Source organism: Portunus trituberculatus, chromosome 5 (genome assembly GCF_017591435.1).
Source record: "Portunus trituberculatus isolate SZX2019 chromosome 5, ASM1759143v1, whole genome shotgun sequence".
Classification (NCBI taxonomy): domain Eukaryota; kingdom Metazoa; phylum Arthropoda; class Malacostraca; order Decapoda; family Portunidae; genus Portunus; species Portunus trituberculatus.
In genome coordinates, this window is record NC_059259.1 from 11,077,296 (window position 1) to 11,099,795 (window position 22,500).

General features: G+C 39.1%; 1 protein-coding gene and 1 long non-coding RNA gene across 3 annotated transcripts in view; both read left to right on the forward strand.

Annotated features, from left to right (window-relative positions):
- The window catches only part of LOC123516223 (sestrin-2-like), a 37,947-nt gene extending 20,410 nt beyond the window's left edge, over nt 1-17,537 (forward strand). For both annotated transcript variants that reach the window (XM_045275441.1, XM_045275449.1), the window contains 7 exons: nt 673-855; nt 2,259-2,408; nt 7,170-7,303; nt 8,689-8,854; nt 12,562-12,752; nt 13,762-13,909; nt 14,597-17,537. In XM_045275441.1, the coding sequence (XP_045131376.1) occupies nt 673-855; nt 2,259-2,408; nt 7,170-7,303; nt 8,689-8,854; nt 12,562-12,752; nt 13,762-13,909; nt 14,597-14,683 (1,059 nt within the window). In that variant the 3' untranslated portion in view covers nt 14,684-17,537. The remainder of the gene's footprint in view (nt 1-672; nt 856-2,258; nt 2,409-7,169; nt 7,304-8,688; nt 8,855-12,561; nt 12,753-13,761; nt 13,910-14,596) is intronic.
- Nucleotides 17,538-18,511: 974 nt separating this feature from the next.
- On the forward strand, nt 18,512-21,261 carry LOC123516239. Its single transcript, XR_006678129.1, has 2 exons — nt 18,512-19,372; nt 19,760-21,261. It is a non-coding gene; the product is annotated as an uncharacterized LOC123516239 (long non-coding RNA).
- The last annotated feature ends 1,239 nt before the right edge of the window (nt 21,262-22,500 follow it).

Here is a 22,500-nt window from a genome sequence, read left to right on the forward strand (position 1 = left end):
CGACAAAAAAACTTGAAAAACGACAAAAAAATCATGAAAAACGACAAAAAAAAAACATGAAAAAAACATGAAAAAAAACATGAAAAACGACACAAAAACATGAAATAGGACCAAAAGATAATAAAGAGCTATATATTTGAGATCCACACACACAGGCAGCTTAGACACAATACTCTTAACAACACCACTGCTTACCTGAATACCTTCCCGAACCATTATACTGGACACATGAAATAAGATACATGACAAAAGATCATAAAAAGAAGGTAAAAAAGATAACAACCTTATTTATTCACCCACAAATGCTCCTTCCTACACCATAAATGCTCAGAAAATAATAAATAGATAAAAATACTAATAAAACCCACCATTTATTCACCATCTACACAGGCAGCCTAGACACAAATGCTCCTTCTATACCTTAAATGCTCAAAAATGATAAATAAATAGGAAAAATACACAGGCAGCCTAGACACAAATGCTCCTCCTACACCAGAAATGCTAAAAAATAATAAATAAATAGAAAATAACAAATAAAAACCCCATTTATTCATGCTCCACACACAGGCAGCCTAGACACAAATGCTCTTAATATACCATAAATGCTCAAAAATAATAAATAAATCAGAAAAATACTAATAAAAACCACATTTCTTGACCCTCCACACACAGGCAGCCTGCAGACACGAATGTTCCTACCTGGTGGAGGAGCAGAAGGCAGCGTTCCTGGAGGTAGGAGGGCCTGAGGAGTGGCTGGAGGGCTTACAGTACGCCCCTAAGAAGCTGAGAGACCTCCACTCCACCAACCTGATCCTTGCTCACCGTCCCTGGATGTTTGACCACCACCATGTACAGGTAAGGAAGGGATGGGGGATAGGGAGGGTGGGAGGGAGAGGAAGAGGTGGTGTGGGTGTGGTAGGGTGAGAGGGAGAGAGAGAGAGGGATAATAGAAGGGTTAGGTTGGTTTGTGGTGGGGGTAGTGGGTAGAGAGAGAGAGAGAGAGAGAGAGAGAGAGAGAGAGAGAGAGAGATGAATGCTGTCAGTATGTGTGTGTAAGGAATGGTTGAGAGAGAGAGAGAGAGAGAGAGAGAGAGAGAGAGAGAGAGAGAGAGAGAGAGAGAGAGAGAGTATGAGTGTTGTCAGTATGTGTGTGTAAGGAATGGTCGAGAGAGAGAGAGAGAGAGAGAGAGAGAGAGAGAGAGAGAGAGAGAATGTTATTTGTAAATTTGTGGGTGAGAGAGAGAGAGAGAGAGAGAGAGAGAGAGAGAGAGAGAGAGAGGCCAGCATGAGTAAGGTGTGAGAGAATGGGTGAGTAAGAGAGGGAGAGGCAGAGGCAATCATTGAGTGTAGATGAGAGAGAGGAGAGGGAGAGGGAGAGACACACAGACAGACAGACAGGCCAACACACACAAACTTTAGAGGGAAAGAGAAATATTAAAACATTTTCACTCGCACAAATAAACACGACATATTTACTTGCTAATATAGAAAAGAGAAAGGTTGTTTTTAGAGAGAGAGAGAGAGAGAGAGAGAGAGAGAGAGATCAATTAAGTTTTGTTTTGTAGAGTATAAACATAAATAGAAATAATATTTTTTAATTAATTTCTCACATGCAAAGAAAATAAAGAATAAGGAGAGGAAAAGCAAAGAAAAGAAAGAAAAGAAGAAGAAATAAAGAGGAGAAGTAAAAAAAGAGGAGGAGGAGGAGGAAGAAGTAAAAATAAAAAGGAGGAAAAGAAACAAAAGGAAAAGAAGAGGAGGAGGATGAAGAGGAAAAAATAAAGGAAGAGAAGGAGGAAAATGTAAATAAAGGAGGAGGAGGAAGAAAAAGAAGAAATAAAAGATAAAAGATGGAAGAGAAGGAGGAGAGGTAAAAAATACAGGAAGAGAAGGAGGAGGAGGAGGAGGAGGAGGAGGAGGAGGAGGAGGAGGAGGAGGAGGAGGAGGAAAGAGAAGAGAAAAAGCTAAAGGACAGAAGAAGAGAATTAGGAGTGGTAAAAAAAATACAGAAAGAGAAGGAGGAGGAGGAGGAAGAGGAAGAGGAAGAGGAGGAGGAGAAGGAAGAGGAGGAGGAGGAGGAAAAGAAGAGAAAAAGCTAAAGGACAGAAGAAGAGAAAGAGGAGTGGTAAAAAAATAGAGAAAGAGGAGGAGGAGGAGGAGGAGGAAGAGGAAGAGTAAAATTTCTAACCTCGCCAAACTAAACCCACCACAACCACCACCACATCCTAACGTAACCTAACCTAACCTCTCCCCAACAGAAGCTTCTGAAGAGCAGCTGGTCGGCAAGTGAGCTGACCCACGCGATCTGCATCATGGCACAGTTCCACGCGCTGTCCTCCTTCATCATTGGCACCGGCATAGAGGCAGCGTCCGGGGATGCCACGGCCCACCCTTCACTCTTTGTACAGGTAACAGTGCCTGGGATTGGAAACAGTGGATAGATAGATAAAAAGACATACAAACACACATAAACACTCTACAAACACATATACACTCTACAAATACACACATACATTCTACAAACACACATAAACACTTTACAAACACACATAAACACTCTACAAACACACACATGCACTTTATACACACACACACACACACACACACACACACACATAAAGACTTTACAAACACACATAAACACTCTACAAATACACACATACACTCTACAAACACACATAAACACTCTACAAACACATAAACACTACAACACACATGCACTCACACACACACACACACACACACACACACACACACACACACACACACACACACACACACACACACACACACACACACACATGAACACTCTACACACACACAAAACACACATGAACACTCTACACACACACAAACACACATAAACACTCTACACACACACACAAACACACATAAACACTCTACACACACACACACAAACACACATAAGACTGCACACACACACACACACACACACACACACACACACACACACACACACACACACACACACACACACACACACACACACACACACACACACAACACACATAAACACACACACACACAAAACACATAAACACTCTACACACACACACACATATAAATACTACACACACACACACAAAACACACATGAACACTCTACACACACACACACACACACACACACACACACACACACACACAAAACATACATAAACACTATACACACACAAAACACACATGAACACTCTACACACACACACACACACACATGAACACTCTACACACACACACAAACATACATAAACACTCTACACACACACACAAACACACATGAACACTCTACACACACACACAAACACACATGAACACTCTACACACACACACACACACACATGAACACTCTACACACACACACACAAACACACATGAACACTCTACACACACACACACACAAACACACATGAACACTCTACACACACACAAACACACATGAACACTCTACACACACACACAAACACACATAAACACTCTACACACACACACAAACAACAAGGGATAGTAGATGACCCTAAGAATATAGCGGAATTGCTAAATAATAGGTTTCAGCAAGTATTTACTGAAGAAACAATGTTTGTAAAGCCTCAGAATGTAGAAGGAAATGTGCACATGGATGACATTAAGATACCTAAAAAGGAGTTATATAAAATGTTGGAGGAACTTAAAGATGATAAAGCGATGGGACCAGATGAAGTTTCAGGAAAATTATTGAAGGAATGTAGAGAAGAATTGATTGATCCATTATATGATATTATAAGGTGCTCATTAGAAACAGGGAAGTACCAGTAGAGTGGAAGAGAGCTGAAGTGGTGCCCATTTATAAGGGAGGCAGTAAGGAAGAGCCTCTTAACTATAGACCTGTGTCTTTAACAAGTGTGGTCGGCAAGATTTGTGAGAGGGTGATAAAGAAATATTGGATACAGTTCCTGGAGGATCATAAGTTATTATCGGATCATCAATTTGGCTTTAGGAAAGGGAGGTCATGTGTAACAAATCTACTGAGCTTTTATTCAAGAGTGGTTGACAAAATACAAGAGAGGGAGGGATGGATGGACTGTGTATATTTGGATTTAAAGAAAGCTTTTGACAAGGTACCACCTCACATGAGACTGTTATGGAAAGTAGAGATTTATGGAGGACTGAAAGGAAAAGTGTTAAAGTGGATGGAAAACTACTTGAGATGGAGGGAGATGAGAACGGTAATGAGGGATGCAAAGTCGAACTGGTTGGTGGTGGAGAGTGGAGTCCCACAAGGCTCAGTGCTGGCACCAATACTTTTCCTTGTCTATATTAATGATATGCCAGAGGGAGTAAACAGTTATATTAATTTGTTTGCGGATGATGCGAAGTTGTGTAGGTGTGTGAAGAGTGAAGAAGATTGTGAAATTTTACAGGCAGACCTGGATAAGATTTGGGAGTGGAGCAAGAGGTGGCAAATGGAATTTAATCTGAGCAAAAGTCATGTGATGGAGATGGGAAGAGTGGAAGACGGCCAAGAGGGTCATATAAGATGGGTGAAGAAGTAGTGTTGAAAAAGGTGGAAAAGGAAAAGGATTTGGGAGTGATAATACAAGACCATGGGCAGTTTGAGGCTCATATTGATAAGATGTTTGGAGAAACGTATAATTTGATAAAAATATTGGATTAGCCTTCCATTATATGGATAAAGATATGATGAAGAAATTAATTAGTATGGTAATTAGACCAAGATTGGAATATGCTGGAGTGGTTTGGTCCCCTTATAAAAAGAAGCATATAAGGAAGTTGGAGAGATTGCAGAGAATGGCAACAAAAATGGTTCCGGAATTGGCAGAAATGACCTATGAGGAGAGATTAAAAGAAATGAATTTGCCTACCTTGGAACAAAGAAGAGAAAGAGGAGATTTAATACAGGTTTATAAACTGTTGAATGGACTGGATGAAGTGGATAATGAGCAAATGATGTTGAGAGAGGAAAACTTAAATAGAACTACAAGATCGCATAGTAAAAAGATAGCCAAGGGAATATGCTTGAAGGATGTGAAGAAATATAGTTTCCCACAAAGATGTGTGGAGGTGTGGAATGGTTTGAGTGAGGAGGTGGTGTCAGCAAGGAGTGTGCATAGTTTTAAAGGAAAGTTGGATGTGTGTAGATATGGAGACGGGGCCACACCAGTATGATACCCAGGCCCTGTAAAATTACAACTAGGTGAATACATGAACACTCTACACACACACACACACAAACACACACACTCTACACACACACACACACACACACACACACACACACACACACACACACACACACACACACACACACACACACACACACACACACACAAACACACATGAACACTCTACACACACACACAAACACACATGAACACTCTACAAACACACACAAACACACATGAACACTCTACACACACACACACACATGAACACTCTACAAACACACACAAACACACATGAACACTCTACAAACACACACAAACACACATGAACACACACAAACACTCTACAAACACACACAAACAGTCTACAAACACACACAAACACTACAAACACTCACATATAGCAAACAGACAGACAGACAGACAGACAGACAAATAGACTAATAGAGAGAGGTAAACAGATAGAAAGGTTGACAAAATGTATGAGGAGGAAGAAGGAAAGAAAAAAATAGATGTAGGAGGAAGAGGAGGAGGAATAAAAGGAAGAGGTGTAGGAAGAAGGGGAAAAGAAGATGCAGAAGGAAGAAAAAGGAAAAAGAGAAAAGGAAGAAGGAAAAAGAAGGAAGAGTGATGTAGGCTGGAAATGGAGGAGGAGGAGGAGGAGGAGATGAGTAGGTAATGGAAGAGAAAGGGAAAGAAAAAGAGGAATAAGAAGAAGGGAAATTTTTCTTTGTCAGAGCTGTAGTTTGTTGACATCTGGCGCTCTCTCTCTCTCTCTCTCTCTCTCTCTCTCTCTCTCTCTCTCTCTCTCTCTCTCTCTCTCTCTCTCTCTCTCTCTCTCTCTCTCAAAGGTTGTGTGTACTACTACTACTACTACTACTACTACTACTACTACTACTACTACTACTACTACTACTACTACTACTACTACTACTACTACTACTACTTTACCTGTCTAGTTACTGGAGTTAGGTATGGAAATAGGTGAAAAGTGAGAGTAAACTACCTTATCTTGTTATCAGAGAGAGAGAGAGAGAGAGAGAGAGAGAGAGAGCAATTGAATCTGGTGAAAGCAATACTCTGATAACAAACACATCTTATCTCTCTCTCTCTCTCTCTCTCTCTCTCTCTCTCTCTCTCTCTCTCTCTCTCTCTCTCTCTCTCTCTCTCTCTCTCTTATCTCACAAAAATTGGTGTTTTTTTCTTTTGCGGTTTATTTCTTTCTGTTTGTCCGTTTGTCTGTTTGTCCCAAGCGAAGTGGCCCAGTTTGTGTGTTTGTGTGCTTGTGTGTGTGTGTGTGTGTGTGAGATAGTGGTGATAGCATGTGTGTGAGTATGTGTGTGCATCAGAGGGGGTGATCTGTGTGTGTGTGTGTGTGTGTGTGTGTGTGTGTGTGGTTAACAGCAAGAGATTAGGGTCATTTTAGTCTATTATGAAATGATTGATGGAAATTGTGGTTTTATTGTAGCAGCAGCAGTAGTAGTAGTAGTAGTAGTAGTAGTAGTAGTAGTAGTAATTTCTCTCCTCCTGTCTCTTCTTTCATTTCATACTTCTTTCCTTTATCTTCCTTCTTCTTCCTCATTTTATTTCTCTCTCTCTCTGTTATCATTCTTTGTTTTGCCCTGTTGCACTATATGTACTCTACCAGCAGCAGTAGTAGTAGTAATAGTAGTAGTAGTAGTAGTAGTAATAGTAATAGTAGTTGTAGTTAAAAGAAAAAGAGGATATGATTTTGGTTCTGGTTTGCAATATGTGTGAACCATAACCAGGAATAGTAGTAGTAATAGTAGTAGTAGTAGTAGTAGTAGTAGTAGTAGTAGTAGTAGTAGTAGTAGTACCTATCATAGTACAAAAAAGAAAAGGATGTATGTTATTTTGGCTCATTTGGCCTACAATGTGTGAACCTTTAACCAGTAGTAATAGTAGTAGTAGCAGCAGCATCAGTAGCAGCATGAGTGTCAGCATTACCAAGGGCCTCTCTCTACCACAGGGATGCACGTCAGGGTCGCCCAGCAGCCAGGAGCTTAGCGAGGGTGGTGTGGACATTCTGGTGGAGAGGATGAGGACACTGTCTGTGGCCCACTCCGACTTTTCCTGTGTGTCCGAGGAGTGCACCAGGATGAGGTGAGTGTCCATGCTGCAGCAGGAGGAGGAGGAGGAGGAGGAGGAGGAGGAGGAGGAGGAGGAGGAGGAGGAGGAGGAGGAGGAGATTTAGTGCTGGGAGAAGGAGAAGGAAGAGGTAGTTTGAGTGCCAGGAGGTAGAGGAGGAGGAGGAGGAGGAGGATGTGAGTGGTTCTGTCTTGACCTAACCTACCCCTAACCAAAGTCGACATTTTTGTTCTCATAGCAACACATCTATTTCAAACAAACACATGCCAAATCTGACCTAGGCCTAACCTAAGTAACCCTCATAGTCTCATAGCAACACACTTAATTTGAACACACAACACTATCAACACTAAGCCTAACCTAATGTAACATAGTAACTAACCTGAAGTATTTAGACCATAGCAACACCTTTATTTCAGACACACAAACACTTGCCCAACTAAAACTTAACCTAACCTAACCTGAACTGTACAAAATCTTGGCAACTTCTTTATTTTAGATACCCACACACCTTCCCTATCTAACCTAACCTAACCTAACCTAACCTTCCCTACCTAACCTAACCTAACCTAACCTATATCTAACCTAACCTAACCTAACATAACTTAACCTGAACTATTTAAATCATAGCAACAAATTTATTTCAGACATCTATCACCCGCCAAACCCAAAACTTAACCAACCATAGCAACACCCTTATTTTAGATACCAAGTTACCTGCCCAACCCTAAAACTTAACCCTAACCTAACCTGAACTATTTAAGTCATAGCAACACCCTTATTTCAGACATCTAACACCTGCCCAACCAAACCTAACCTAAATTAAACTATACAAAATCATAGCAACATCTTTATTTTAGACACCCAATCACCTGCCAAACCAAAACTGCATCCAATCTAACCTAACCTAACCTAATCTAACCTCAGCCATACAAAATCATAGCAACACCTTTATTTCAGACACCTAAACACCTGCCCAACCAAAATTCTACTTAACCTAATCTGAATTTTTACCTAACGTAGTGGAAAGCAACCCAAACCCCAACACAACTCTGGCATCTCAGTTTTGTTCAGTTGTCATGTGGTTAGGTTAGGTTAAGTTAAGTTAGTGTTTTATTTTGTTTTTCTTTTTTTTTTTGCACACACAAAAAAAAACTCCAAATAAACCCAGTGCATAACCTGAAACACTCTTTTTTCCACCCACAGTTTTGAAACTCCCCCAAATAAACCCAAATAAACCCAATGCATAACCTCAAACACTCTTTTTCCACCCACAGTTCTGAAAGCCTCCAAATAAACCCAGTGTATTAACCTCAAACACTCTCCTTTCCCACACAGTTCTGAAATCTACCTCAAATAAACCCAACACATAACTTCAAACACTCTTTTTCCACCCACAGTTTTGAGAAGCTAAAGAAACAGACAGCCAACATATCCACCCCTGACGTAGAGTGTGTGCCAGACAGCCAGGGCCGCTATGAACACCTCTCGCCTGACAGAGACTACATCTACACTGACTTCAGCAAGAGAGGGGAGAAGAATGCTGTGCCCACCTTGAAGTCACAGGTAAGGTGTTGAGGGAGTGGCTGGAAGGGAGGGAAGGGTAGGAGAGTGAAGGAAGGGGGATAGAAAGAAAGAAGGGGAGAGAAAAATGATAAATGAAGGTAAGAGAAGGGAAGATAGAGATTAAAATAAAGGAATAGAGGAAGGGAAAGAGAAGGAAAGGAAGGGAAGGGAAGAGAAGAGGAAATAAAGAAAGGTATGTAGAGGGAAGGAAATGATAAATGAAGAAGAGAATTAGTAGCAGGTGATAGAGGAAGGGAAATAAAGAAAGAGAGAGGAAATTAAAGGATAAATAAAGGGAAGAGAATGGATAGGGATGAAATTAAGGAGATAGAAAGAAAGAGGAGAAAAGGGTGTATAAGGAAAGAAAGATAAGGAAAGGGAGGACAGACAAAAGAGAGAGAGGATAAAGGGAGAGTGTAGATGGAAGGAAGGAAGGAAAATAAAGAAGAGAGAAAATAAGAAGAGAAGGAAAGAAAGGCATGGAAGAAAAGGAAAAGAATTGAGAAAAGTAGATAGGGAAGAAGAGGAGGAAAGGAGAGAAAGGAGGGAGGGTAAAAGGAAGGAGATAAAAGGGAAGAGAAAAAAGATGAAATACGAGAGAAAGAAATTACAGAAAGTAGGAAAAGGAAGAGAGCGAGAGAAGAAGAAAGGAAGAAAAGTAAAGAAGAGGGAGAAAGTAAGAAGAGGAGAAGGAAAGGAAAAGAACTAAGAAAAGTAGATAGGAAAGGAAAGAGGAAAAGGAGAGAAAGGAGGGAGGGGTGAAGGGAAGGAGATACGAAGAGAAAAGGATGAAAATGGAGAGAGAGAGAGAGAGAGAGAGAGAGAGAGAGAGAGAGAGAGTGAGGGATGAAACAAATTTTATCTAGAGAATGAGAAATATAGATATTGAAAGTGTGTGTATTTACCTAGTTGTATTGTACAGGGTTGGAGTGGGGCTCATAGTGTCCTGTCTCCATGTCTCCATTTATCTAATTTTTCTTTAAAGTTATGCACATTATGTACTGCAACAACTTGATCACTCAATGCATTCCACTTTTCCACCATTCTGTGTGGAAAACTGTATCTTCCAACATCCTTCACACACTGCCTCGTCCTGGTCTTCTTTACATGTCCTGTTGTCCTTCTAGCTTCTGTCACCAGCACCAGGTCGTCTTTGTCTATCTTTTTAATGCCATTTACTATTTTATACATTGTTATTAGGTCCCCCCATTCTCTTCTGTCTTGTAAGGTTGGCAGTCCCATTTTCTTCAGCCTTTCTTGTGTGTATTTACCTACCTAATTGTATTTACCTAATTGTAACATACGGGAAAAGAGCTATGCTCGTACTGTCCCGTCTCCATATCTACTAATGTCCAGCTTTTTCTTAAAATCATGAATATTCCTTGCGTTGACCACTTCCACGTCTAAACTATTCCATGCTTCCACCCTTCTATGAGGGAAGCTATATTTTTTCACATCTCTCCTATAAGTGGCCATTTTAGTTTTTCCCATGCCCTCTCGACATTCTTTCATTCCACATACACAGATCTTCCCTATCCATTTTTCCATGCCAATCATCACTCTGTATATTGCTATCAGGTCTCCCCTTTCTCTTCTGTTTTCCAGGGTCGGAAGTTGCATTCTGTTCAGTCTGTCTTCATAAGTCAAATCTCTTAAGTCAGGCACCATTTTGTTGCAGCCCTCTGTACTTTCTCTAGTTTCCTTATGTGTTTCTTTAAGTTCGGAGCCCACTGTATTGTTGCATATTCAAGCCTTGGTCTTATCATTGCAGTAATTATTTTCTTCATCATTTCTTCATCTAAATATACGAACGCCACTCTTATGTTCCTCAATAAGTTCAATACTTCTCCAATTATTTTGTTTATATGTCTCTCTGGCGATAGGTCATTGGTAATTGTCACCCCAAGGTCTTTTTCTTCATGACTGGTTTTTATGTCTTCATTTCCTATCTTGTACATACTCCTGATTCTTCTTTCACTCTTGTGTGTGTGTGTGTGTGTGTGTGTGTGTGTGTGTGTGTGTGTTCAGTACCCAATGATCTTAGCAGCAGATAAAAGAGAAGCCTAAACACAAATCTTTATCTCTTTCTCTATCTCTACCTTTGTCTTACAAGGAGAGAGAGAGAGAGAGAGAGAGAGAGAGAGAGAGAGAGAGAGAGAGAGAGAGAGAGAGAGAGAGAGAGAGAGAGAGATAGGAGGGCTACATCATGTTCCTCCCAGCAAACAGAGATAGGCAAAGGAGAGATAAGAGACAGAGACAGAGACAGAGATCTTGCACTTATGATTATTATGAGAATTATTTGTCTATTTCTTTTTATTTTGTTTTTCTATATTTTTTTGTTTTGTTGTAATGATTTTTTCTTATTTGCTTTCTTACTTTTTGTGTAGTTTTGTTTATTATTCATTCCTTTCTACAGTGTATTTTCCTGTTAGTCTTTTCATTCATCTCTCTTCATTCATTTCTTCATATTTCCTACTTTTCACTTCATTATTTTCTTTCTATCACTCCTTCATCCTAAATTCCTAACACAATCCTTCCCTACACAGGATTCTCAGTCACTCTTAACACACATCCTTACCAACACAGCTCTCATCCTTCACCCTCATGCCACTAGTCTTGCCACACTCTCTTAAGCACCCTGACATTTACTCCTAACTCTATTCTTATCCCTCATCCTCATACCACTAACACACATCCTTACCAAATCCTTACCAGCACCGCTCTAATTTATTCCTCACCCTCATGCCAGTAAGTCTCGTTCACTGACACCCTGACCTCACTAACTTTCTTTTCTTATCCCTTACCCTCATTCCCTTACCCTCATACTATTAACACATCCTTACCAACACATCTCTCACTTATCCCTCACCCTCATGCCACCAGCCTCGCCACACTCACCCTTACACACCCTGACCTTCACTCCTAACTCCTTATTCATATCCCTCACCCTCATTGTCTCACCCTCATACCACTAACACACATCCTTAGGAACATAGCTTTCATTTAACACACACACACACACACACACACACACACACACACACACACACACACACACACACACACACACACACACACACACACACACACACATCGCCAGAGAGACATATAAACAAAATAATTGAAGTCCAACTGCGTATCTAGACATCTAGACAGGGACGTGTCCTTGTTCTGAGACATTTGTAAACAGGATTTTTTTTATCCCCAAGGGAGGGAGGGGAGAGCAAGAGAGTGAGGGAAATCTCACAGGAGGCCCAAGGGACTGTGTGTGTGTGTGTGTGTGTGTGTGTGTGTGTGTGTGTGTGTGTGTGTGTGTGTGTGTGTGTGTGTGTGTGTGTGTGTGTGTTTCTACGTAGGAAAGAGGGCCAGCCAAGGGCAAAAAAAGAAAGATTAAAAAAAAGGCCCGCTTGAGTGCTGGCTCTCTAAAAAGTGTAAAAAGTGCAAAAACCGTCAGCCAAAGTAGGGGAGCAAATGCCTTGATACCTCCCTCTTAGAAGACAAGTCATAGGAATTCGGAAGTGCAGATGCAGGGAGGGAGTTCCAGTGTGTGTGTGTGTGTGTGTGTGTCATTGTTAATTCTCTCCTCTACAGTTTTCAAAGTGAGCATCTCACCTGTAACATTTCTCGGGCAGACGATTTAGTTATATAATCTTCCTGAGTGTTCACCCTTCACTCACATGGCACTAGTAACACCCTACCTCCTTCAGGACTGCTCATGGGAGGACCACGGCTTCTCGCTGCTGAGTGAGTTGTACAGCCAGGTGGCAGACCTCCTCGATGACAAGTTTAAGACAGCGTACAGCCTCACCTACTTCACTTGTGGCCATGAGACGCACGTTGACACCTTCCCCTTCAGGCGCGGGGTGTGGAACTACCTTCACTGCCTCTATGGGATCAGGTCAGTCGGGGTGTGATAAGGATGGGATTGTGTGTGTTAGGTTAAATTAGGGTGGTATGAGAGAGAGAGAGAGGGTGAGAGAGGGAGGTGTGTTAAAGGCTATGAAGAATTCAGTTAAATGTGTTTGTGAAATTAGAAAACAGGGAGTATTTTTGTGAACAACACACACACACACACACACACACACACACACACACACACACACACACACACACACACACACACACACACACACTGTAGTGTAGTGGTTAGCATGCTCGACTCACAATCGAGAGGCTCGGGTTCGAGTCCCGGTGCGGCGAGGCAAATGGGCAAGCCTCTTAATGTGTAGGGTGTGTTTACCTAGCAGTAAATAGGTACGGGATGTTGTAACTGGAGGGGTTGTGGCCTCGCTGTCCCGGTGTGTGGAGTGTGTTGTGGTCTCAGTCCTACCTGAAGATCGGTCTATGAGCTCTGAGCTCGCTCCGTAATGGGGAAGACTGGCTGGGTGACCAGCAGGCGACTGAGGTGAATTACACACACACACACACACACACACACACACACACACACACACACACACACACACACACACACACACACACACACACAGACCTAACAAATGAAGTATCAAGATACATAACATAGAAGAAAGATGAAAAAATAAATAAAAAGGAAATAGCTAGCAAAAAATAAAACCAGACACGTGCTAAAGAAAAGAAAGAAAAAAGATACCAAAGAGAAAAAAAGAATTACACTATCCCCAACCTAACCTAACCTAACCTATCCCCAACCTAACCTAACCTAAACCTAACCTAACCTAAACCTAACCTAACCTATTCCCCAACCTAACCTAACCTAACCTAACCTATCCCCCAACCTAACCTAATCTAACTTAACCAAACCTTAACTTAACCTAAATTTACCTAACCTTAACCTAACCTAATCTCCCTAACCTAACCTAACCTAACCTAATCTCCCTAACCTAACCTAACCTAACCTAACCTAACCTTCCCCTCCCCCCACCCAGGCACGATGACTATGACTACAGCCAAATCAATCAGCTGTTGGAGAGGAACCTGAAGCTGTTCCTGAAGACTGTGGCTTGTTACCCGGAGAAACTGAGCTGGACCGAACCCAACCTGTCCCTCATGAAAGGTTTCCTGCAGAGTGAGAAGGTCAGTTGTAGTAGTAGTAGTAGTAGTAGTAGTAGTAGTAGTAGTAGTAGTATTGAGGCATTTGCTCCCTAAATTTGGCTGACGCTTTCTCATGTTTGTAGAGAGCCAGCACTCAAGTGAGCCTTTTTTTAATGTTTTTTTTTTTTTTTTTTTAGTCCTTGGCTGGCCCTCTTCCCTAGTAGTAGTAGTAGTAGTAGTAGTAGTAGTGGTAGTGGTTGATTCAATTTTATACTCATATTGTTTTGTTTTGTAAGGTTAGAAGTAGTGTAGTAGTAGTAGTAGTAGTAGTAGTAGTAGTAGTAGTAGTAGTTGTTGTTGTTGTTGTTGTTGTTTAATGTAAGGGAAAGAATGGCCAAGAGCAACGAAAAATAAAAAATGGAAAAAGGCCCACTCACTTGCCAGTCCCATACAGTGTCCAAAGAGTTAGCTAATACACAGGGATAAAGGTCTGGAAAGTAGTAGTAGTAGTAGTAGTAGTAGTCTCTCTCTCTCTCTCTCTCTCTCTCTCTCTCTCTCTCTCTCTCTCTCTCTCTCTCTCTCTCTCTCTCTCTCTCTCTCTCTCTCTCTCTCTCTCTCTCTCTCTCTCTCTCATTCCAGCTCCTTACTTAAATAGATAGGAATATATGTACTGCCTTTAACAATCCACACTCACTCACTCACTCACTCACTCACTCACTCACTTTTCAGGTCCACGTGATGATCCTGGTGTTGGAGGCTCGCTTGCAGGCTGAGCTCCTCCACGCCCTTCGATCTTTAGGCCATTGCTTCATGTAGGCGGAGCAGGAGCCATCACGCAGCCCCACCACTCCCTGCCCTGCCTGAAGCTACCATTACTCCTACAGCTCCTCTTGGCTTGCTGATGCTACACACATGCGCTCAGAGACAGTTAGTGTTTCGTTATGCTATTGTAACCTTTCCCACACACACACCACATTTGTACTCCTTTTGAGAGTCAGTATAAGGTGTTTTTCTGGTCTTGTCTACTGTTTCACCTCTTTTTTGTTAATTTTGTCATGGCTGTGTGTTCTTTTTCACTCATTTTACTTCTGTTGAGAGTCATTATAAGGTGTTTTTGTGGTCTTGTCTACTGTTTGGTCCTCTTCAGTTAATTTTGTCATGCTACTACAATCTTCTCCACACATATACTCCTGTTGAAAGTCATTGTAAGGGGTTTTAATGGTCTCCTGTACAGTTTCAGCTCTTCTGTTTGTTTATTTGCACAGCCAGTTGCCTATGCCATTTGTTGAGGTTTTATTCATCAGTAATCTCTTTAATTTTCTACATTCTTTTCAGTGTGTTTAAGATCCCCACACTGTATTAGTTTGTTAAAGCCACTATGTTCTTCAGTAACCTCTGTGCTATTTTTACAATTGTTTTTCATTGAGTTTAAGATTCCCTCCTTTTGTTCTGCTTTACACCACAAAAACACCAATTTCACTCTATAAGCATGTGCCACGAACCTATAGATGTTGCCATAGACAGCTAGACAGCCAAATATTATTAGAAAAGATAGTTTGAAATGAAAAAGAATGTTACTTCAATCTTATTCATTAATAGTCAAAAGAAGTGTAATATTGAATGTGAGTTTTTAAGAGTTTATAGCTATGAGAAAAGAATGATTTAGAAAGATGTGTTTTTTTACGGCACTAACCCTGTTGTGTGTCTGTTGACGGACTGACAGATGTATAGCAGGTGTTTTAGTGGTGTTATGTACTGTTTTATGTACATTTTGTCATGGCTGTGTGTTCTTTTCCACTCATTTACTCCTGTTGAAAGTCCTCATAAGGGTGTTTTAATAGTTTGATGATTGAGAGGAAGCTTTGTGGTGACATTTGTAGCCTGGCAGGTGTGTGAAGGTGCAAACAATGACTTAAACAGATGTATGATGTTAGAAATGATGGATAAACAGGTATATAATATAATTTGCAGTATAGCGGATGTGTCAAGATGCAAACTATGACTTAAACAGGTCTGAGATACTAGAGATGATTGATAAACAAGTGTATAATATAATTTGCAGTTTAGCAGATGTGTTAAGATGCAAATTATTACTTAAACAGGTGTGTGTCGATGCATTTGTGGTCGTACAGGTGTGGGAAAGTACAGATAAACAAGCCTGTGATATGCCATGCAGCTTGACAGGTGTGTGTGTATATGTGTGTGTATGGAGAAGTACAGAAAACACTTCCACACTGGTGCTGCAAAGTGGAGGAAAGGTGGAAGGAAAGGGTCAGAAGGAGCTGCAGTCTTTTGTATATAACTCAATCTTGTTTACTGTTTACTCAATTTGTTTACGTTTTATCTCCATACGGGAGGAGGAAGAGGGGGACGGGTGTGTGTGTTTGTACATAGTGTTTGGTGTGGCGTGGAGGAACAGGGTAAAGAATTGTACTACTATAGAGGGTTAAGAAATAGGATACTGCAAGGATATACAGTGTTGGATTGCGAGTAGGTACCAGAAATAAAGCATTGTATTGTTTGGAAAGAGTAATATGAAGAATAGAAGGCTGGGATATTGCTAGGAAAGAATGTTAAGGAAAAAAAATACAGGACAGAGGGTTGGAATGCTTAAGAGAAGGACACGAAGGATTAAAGTTAGGATATAAAGTGTTAGGATAAAGGATTGGCATGTTCGAAAAGGGTAATTGAAGGATAGAAAGCTGGATATGTAAGGAAAGAGTATCAGATTACATGAAAGAAAAATATATGGTACTGAAACCCTTATTGGAAGAGTATAGAGTTTTGGGTCAGTATAAGAGTTGGATATTGAAAGGATAAAGTATTGGGAGTATTTAAAAGAGTATTATGAAGGATGGAAGGATGAGTATTGCATGGAAAGGGTATGAAAGAGTGTCTGATTGTTTATAAGAGTGACAAGTGGAGAGAACACACTCAGAACTTGTAAATAGAATAGTGTGCGAGAGTGAAAGATGTGAGAAAGGAATGATAGTGAGAGAGAGAGAGAGAGAGAGAACAGAATTAATGGCAAGACATCTATTTTGAAACTCTTAATTGGGGTTTCAAGATAACAACACACCAGAACACACTGATAGCTTGTAAATAAGATACTGAAAGGAAGGGAAGAAAGGACTAAAAAAAAAAAAAGGGAGAGAAAAGATAAATAATGACAATACATCTATTTTGAAACACTATGAATTGAGTTTTGTTAGATAGTGATGCCAGAACACACTCATAACTTGTAAATAAGATGCTGAAACAAAGGGAAGAAAGATTTAAGAGCAAAAAAAAAGAGAAAAATAATGACAAGACATATTTTAAAACACTATAGATTAAGTATTCTTGATAACAATACATCAAAACACACTCATAATTTGTAAATAAGACAGTGAAAGGAAGGGAAGAAAGGATTAAGAGCAAAAAAAGAGAGAGAAGAGAGAAATGCTGGCAATACATCTCTTTTGAAACACTACAAATTGAGTTTTCTAAATAGTAACACCACAACACACTCATAACTTGTAAATATAATGATGAAAGGAAGGGAAGAAAGATTTAAGAGCAAAAAAAGAGAGAAATAATGACAACATATATTTTAAAACACTATAGATTAGGTATTCTTGATAATAACACAAAAACACACTCATAACTTGTAAATAGAATGGTGAAGGAATAGAAGAAAGGATTAAGAGCAAAAAAAGAGAGAAATACTGGCAATACATATTTTAAAACACCATAAATGGAATATTCTAGATAGTAACACAACAACACACTCATAACTTGTAAATAGGAAACTTGTTAGTGTGTTTGGCAATGAAAACAATGAACAGTGATAAAGAGAGAGACAAAGCAAGGATTAACACTGAGACTAACTATTTTGAAACACTCCAGTTAAGACTTCCAAGCAACAAACACACCCAAAACACACTCATTGTAAATAGGATGCTTGTAACTTAGATATATCACTGTGTTTCCTGTTTTGAGATGATTAGTGGCCAGAGAAGGTGTGTTGTGTGTTTGTGAGTGTGTGTGGCTGTGGGTTGTGTTCCCAGCCATTCACTCTTAACGACTTCAGTACCATGACACGTTTTATATTCACTCTGCTTACTATTTGGTGATTCTATACAGCTTCAGAAACTCACGTGGGTATTGAAATACTGAAGTCTGTGGCCATTAATCTTCTCGCCTCCATAGACCCTTCGTAATGTCAATAAAATGGTCTAATCGTACACAAGATAAAAATGTGTCCCAGTATTGAAGGGGTTAATGCTTGTGACGGCTTGTGACTTAGAAAGTTGATAGGAAAGGGAAGGTTGATTTTTTATATTGCTTGTGATAAAGATGAGATTTAGTGGTGTGTGTGTGTGTGTGTGTGTGTGTGTGTGTGTGTGTGTGTGTGTGTGTGTGTGTGTGTGTTTCACTGTTTGATCTGCTGTAGTCTCTGACGAGACCAGCCAGACGTTACCCTACGGAACGAGCTCAGAGCTCATTATTTCCAATCTTGGGCTAGGCCTGAGACCAGGCACACACCACACACCGGGACAACAAGGTCACAACTCCTCGATTTACATCCTGTACCTACTCACTGCTAGGTGAACACCACCACCAAAGGAGACACACCCAAATATCTCCACCCGGCCGGGGAATCGAACCCCGGTCCTCTGGCTTGTGAAGCCAGTGCTCTAAACACTGAGCTAATGGGTGTGTGTGTGTGTGTGTGTGTGTGTGTGTGTGTGTGTGTGTGTGTGTGTGTGTGTGTGTGTGTGTGTTTACTTTTTTATGCAATTTAAGTACAAGTTGATATTTTGCCATATTCTTAAATTGTATAGCATATGTGTGTATTTACCTAGTTTACCTAGTGTGTGTGTGTGTGTGTGTGTGTGTGTGTGTGTGTGTGTGTGTGGTCAGTACAATAATCTAAAGAGAGGTATGATGTTTTCTGTATCTCAAGTTAACAAATAGTGTATAATAATTTGATAAGAGTATGTTTTTGTTTTTCTTGATCAGATTTACAGTGTGTTAAGAAATGTGTATAGTGATTAACGGAAAAGTGTGATTGTTAGTTAGGTGTACAATAATTAACAGAAAAGTGTGACAGTTTATATCTGAGAGGATGTACAATAATAGATGAAAAGTATGACTGTTTCTTGGTGAACATTTATGATAATCAAAAAAAAAAAATATGACTGTTTATATCTGAAAGGATTTACTTTAATTAACAATAAAAGTATGAGCATTTATATCTAAGACGGTTTACAATAATTAACAAAAAGGTACGACTGTTTTCCCCATTTGCTAAACGTGCATACAATATACAATAACAAGAGAGGTACGATTGTCAATACGTAACACAACATATAATAATTGCTACTGGGGTGTCACATTCTCAACACCTTGTATGTATGTATGTATGTATTAGTTACCTACATTTAAAACCCTTGTTGAAAGTGTGTGTGTGTGTGTGTGTGTGTGTGTGTGTGTGTGTGTGTGTGTGTGTGTGTGTGTGTTGTGGGTGCAGTGAGTGGTGACAGTAAGCATAGTTGCCATATATATATTTTTTCATACTTTACCCCATTCATTGTAGTGCATTGTGGGTGTTGGTGGGATGTCAGGCAGGGCGGGGTGGAGGGAGAGGGGAGGCAGGTATGAGAGTTGTCTGTCTGTCTGTCTGTCTGTGTGTCTGTGTTTAAGATCCTATTTATCACACTTCACTAAAATATAAAAGTGAAAAATGATAATAATTAGATGAAAAATATATAATTGTAAAAAGATAAGAAAATTGGCCAAAATAATGATAGAGATAATAATGATAATGTTGTATAGATACCTAACAACAACAACAACAACAACAACAACGAACACCTTTCTCCAACCCTTTCCCTTCCTTCTACTGAGTGTGTGTGTGTGTGTGTGTGTGTGTGTGTGTGTGTGTGTGTGTGTGTGTGTGTGTCATATACGACTAGTTATATTAAATACGTCGTTTCGGAATGTTGCCGTTTGTACAGATAATGCTAATAAAGTACCTGCTGTGTGTGTGTGTGTGTGTGTGTGTGTGTGTGTGTGTGTGAGAATTTTGTGCATATTTTATAAGGTTATTAATTGTTTGTATGAACTTTTTATCAGAATGTGTGTGTGTGTGTGTGTGTGTGTGTGTGTGTGTGTGTGTGTGTGTTTGCATATAAAAACTCGTCTCACCTTTACACACACACACACACACACACACACACACACACACACACACACAGGTATGCCAGCCTTTTCTCCTGTTACCTGTGTGTTAATTGAAGGATTACCTGCATAATTAACCTGTATATTGTACCTTTAGAATTACATTACGCTGATTACATTATTATTATTATTATTATTATTATTATTATTATTATTATTATTATTTTTTTTGTGGTTTAAATCTTTCTTTTTTATTCTTTAAGGAAATAAAAAAAAGAATAAATAAAGGAAGGTTTGATTAATAGACACATTTATCGCTCAAAACATTTCTTTATATTATGTTTTTTTTTTTATTTTATTCATTTTCTTGTGTTTTGGTAAATAATTAAGTTTGATTGTTTATATTTATTTATTTATTTTTTTTTATTTATTTTTTTTTCTTTTATTTTCGTATTTTATTGTTTCCTATTTCTCTTTTTGTTTCAGTTTGTATTTGTTAAGAGTTATTGTATTTGCTCAAACTGATTTTTTGAGTCGTAAATACTTCCTCGCTCTCACTCACTCACTCACTCACTCACTCACATCTGATTCATCACTGTATAAGCTATGTCAAGTATTAATCTCTCTCTCTCTCTCTCTCTCTCTCTCTCTCTCTCTCTCTCTCTCTCTCTCTCTCTCTCTCATATATCACAACGAAAAGTGAGATTTGTATTATATGTATACTGTGTGTGTGTGTGTGTGTGTGTGTGTGTGTGTGTGTGTGTGTGTGTGCTCTCAAATTATGAACGATTTTTCATCTAAACTTACAAATAACTAATTCTACTTTCTTACATTATTCATTCCCATCATTCCTCATTATTTTGAGTTTACTTCACGTATTATTGATATTCAGTACGTCTTTTGTTAGTTTGTTTGGTTTGTAAGATTTTGTTCAAAGAGGCATACATTCTCTCTCTCTCTCTCTCTCTCTCTCTCTCTCTCTCTCTCTCTCTCTCTCTCTCTCTCTCTCTCTCTTTCTCTCTGTGTGTGTGTGTGTGTGTGTGTATGTGTGTGTGACTGGCTCTAAGTTGCCTGAATTCTCTGTATTATTATTATTGTTATCTTTAAGTCAGTTTTACAGTTAAGTCTCTTCCGTCGTTTGCTCATAGTATTAAAAAGAAAAGGAAGAAATTATGTACAGTTTTAAGTATATGAAAATCAATATTAAAATCTACCATGATATTCTTGTATGTGTGTGTTTTATTCAACCTTCAAGTGTATTGTAGTAATGTTCGAAGGTTTATTATTATTATTTTTTATTATTTATGTATTTTATATTTTTATTGATCTATTTATGTGATTATTTATTTATTTATTTTTTCATAATACAAGGTACGACAGTTTCTAGCCAGGGTACGATGTTTTAATAGTTACGCGTGGAAACTGCGAAGTGATGAAGGAATAAAAAAAAAAAAAAGATGGATATGAAAATTAGGACAAACAGCAAATAACTGCAAACTCAAAAATTAATTACCAACTGCCAAAATATCCACATTTTTAAAAGAACACTTGAAATAAACATCAAAACTAGCAATAAAATAAAATGCATAAATAAATAAAAAATAAATAAAAATAAAGGAAGAAGTAAAATAAGATAAAAAGTAAGAATAAATGAATAAATAGAATGAAATAATAAATAAATAGAGAAAAGCCTAACATTTCATTACCGTAAAATATCAACCATTAAATAGCGATTAGACATAATGATAACAAAATAAAGATAACAAATACGACAATAAGGGTAAAAAGTATGGAAGTCTGATATGAAAAAAATATATAATAACTATATTCTATATTGTCACCATTACCAAAATATCCACATACCGTAACAAGAAAAAAAAAAACATTTCATTACCACAAAATATTAACCATTATATGACGATTAGACATAATAATAATAAAATAAAAGATAACAAGTACGACAATAGGGATGAGAAGTACGATAATCACAATTGGCGAGAGATTTAAATGTCCAGCAAATGACGTCACGGCGCAGTGTAAACAGGAACACGTGAGAGTGAAGTGCAGTGTAAGTGTTAGAATAAAAACCTTCATTACAGCATTACGAATCGCCACAGGAGGCTGGGAACAACACAGGAAGGGCGGGAGAGAGTGGTGAGTACTATATTGTGCTACTAACAGCTGTCATTGTGTTATTTAGTGGTGATTTGAAGGTTAATGAAGAAAGAGTGGTGAGGGTGAGAACTGGCATAACAAGGGTGACTAATTTAGAAGTGTTAGATTATTACAGGATGATCTTCAGTAGCATGACACGTTTCCATATTCATTCTGGTGACTATTTGGTGATTTTGTACAGCTTCAGAAACTCATGTGGGGGTTTAAGATAGTGAATACTGTGGCCATTAAGCTTCTGACCTCCATACACCCTTCCTAATGTCAATAAAATGGTCTAAAATAGTCTTTTAATA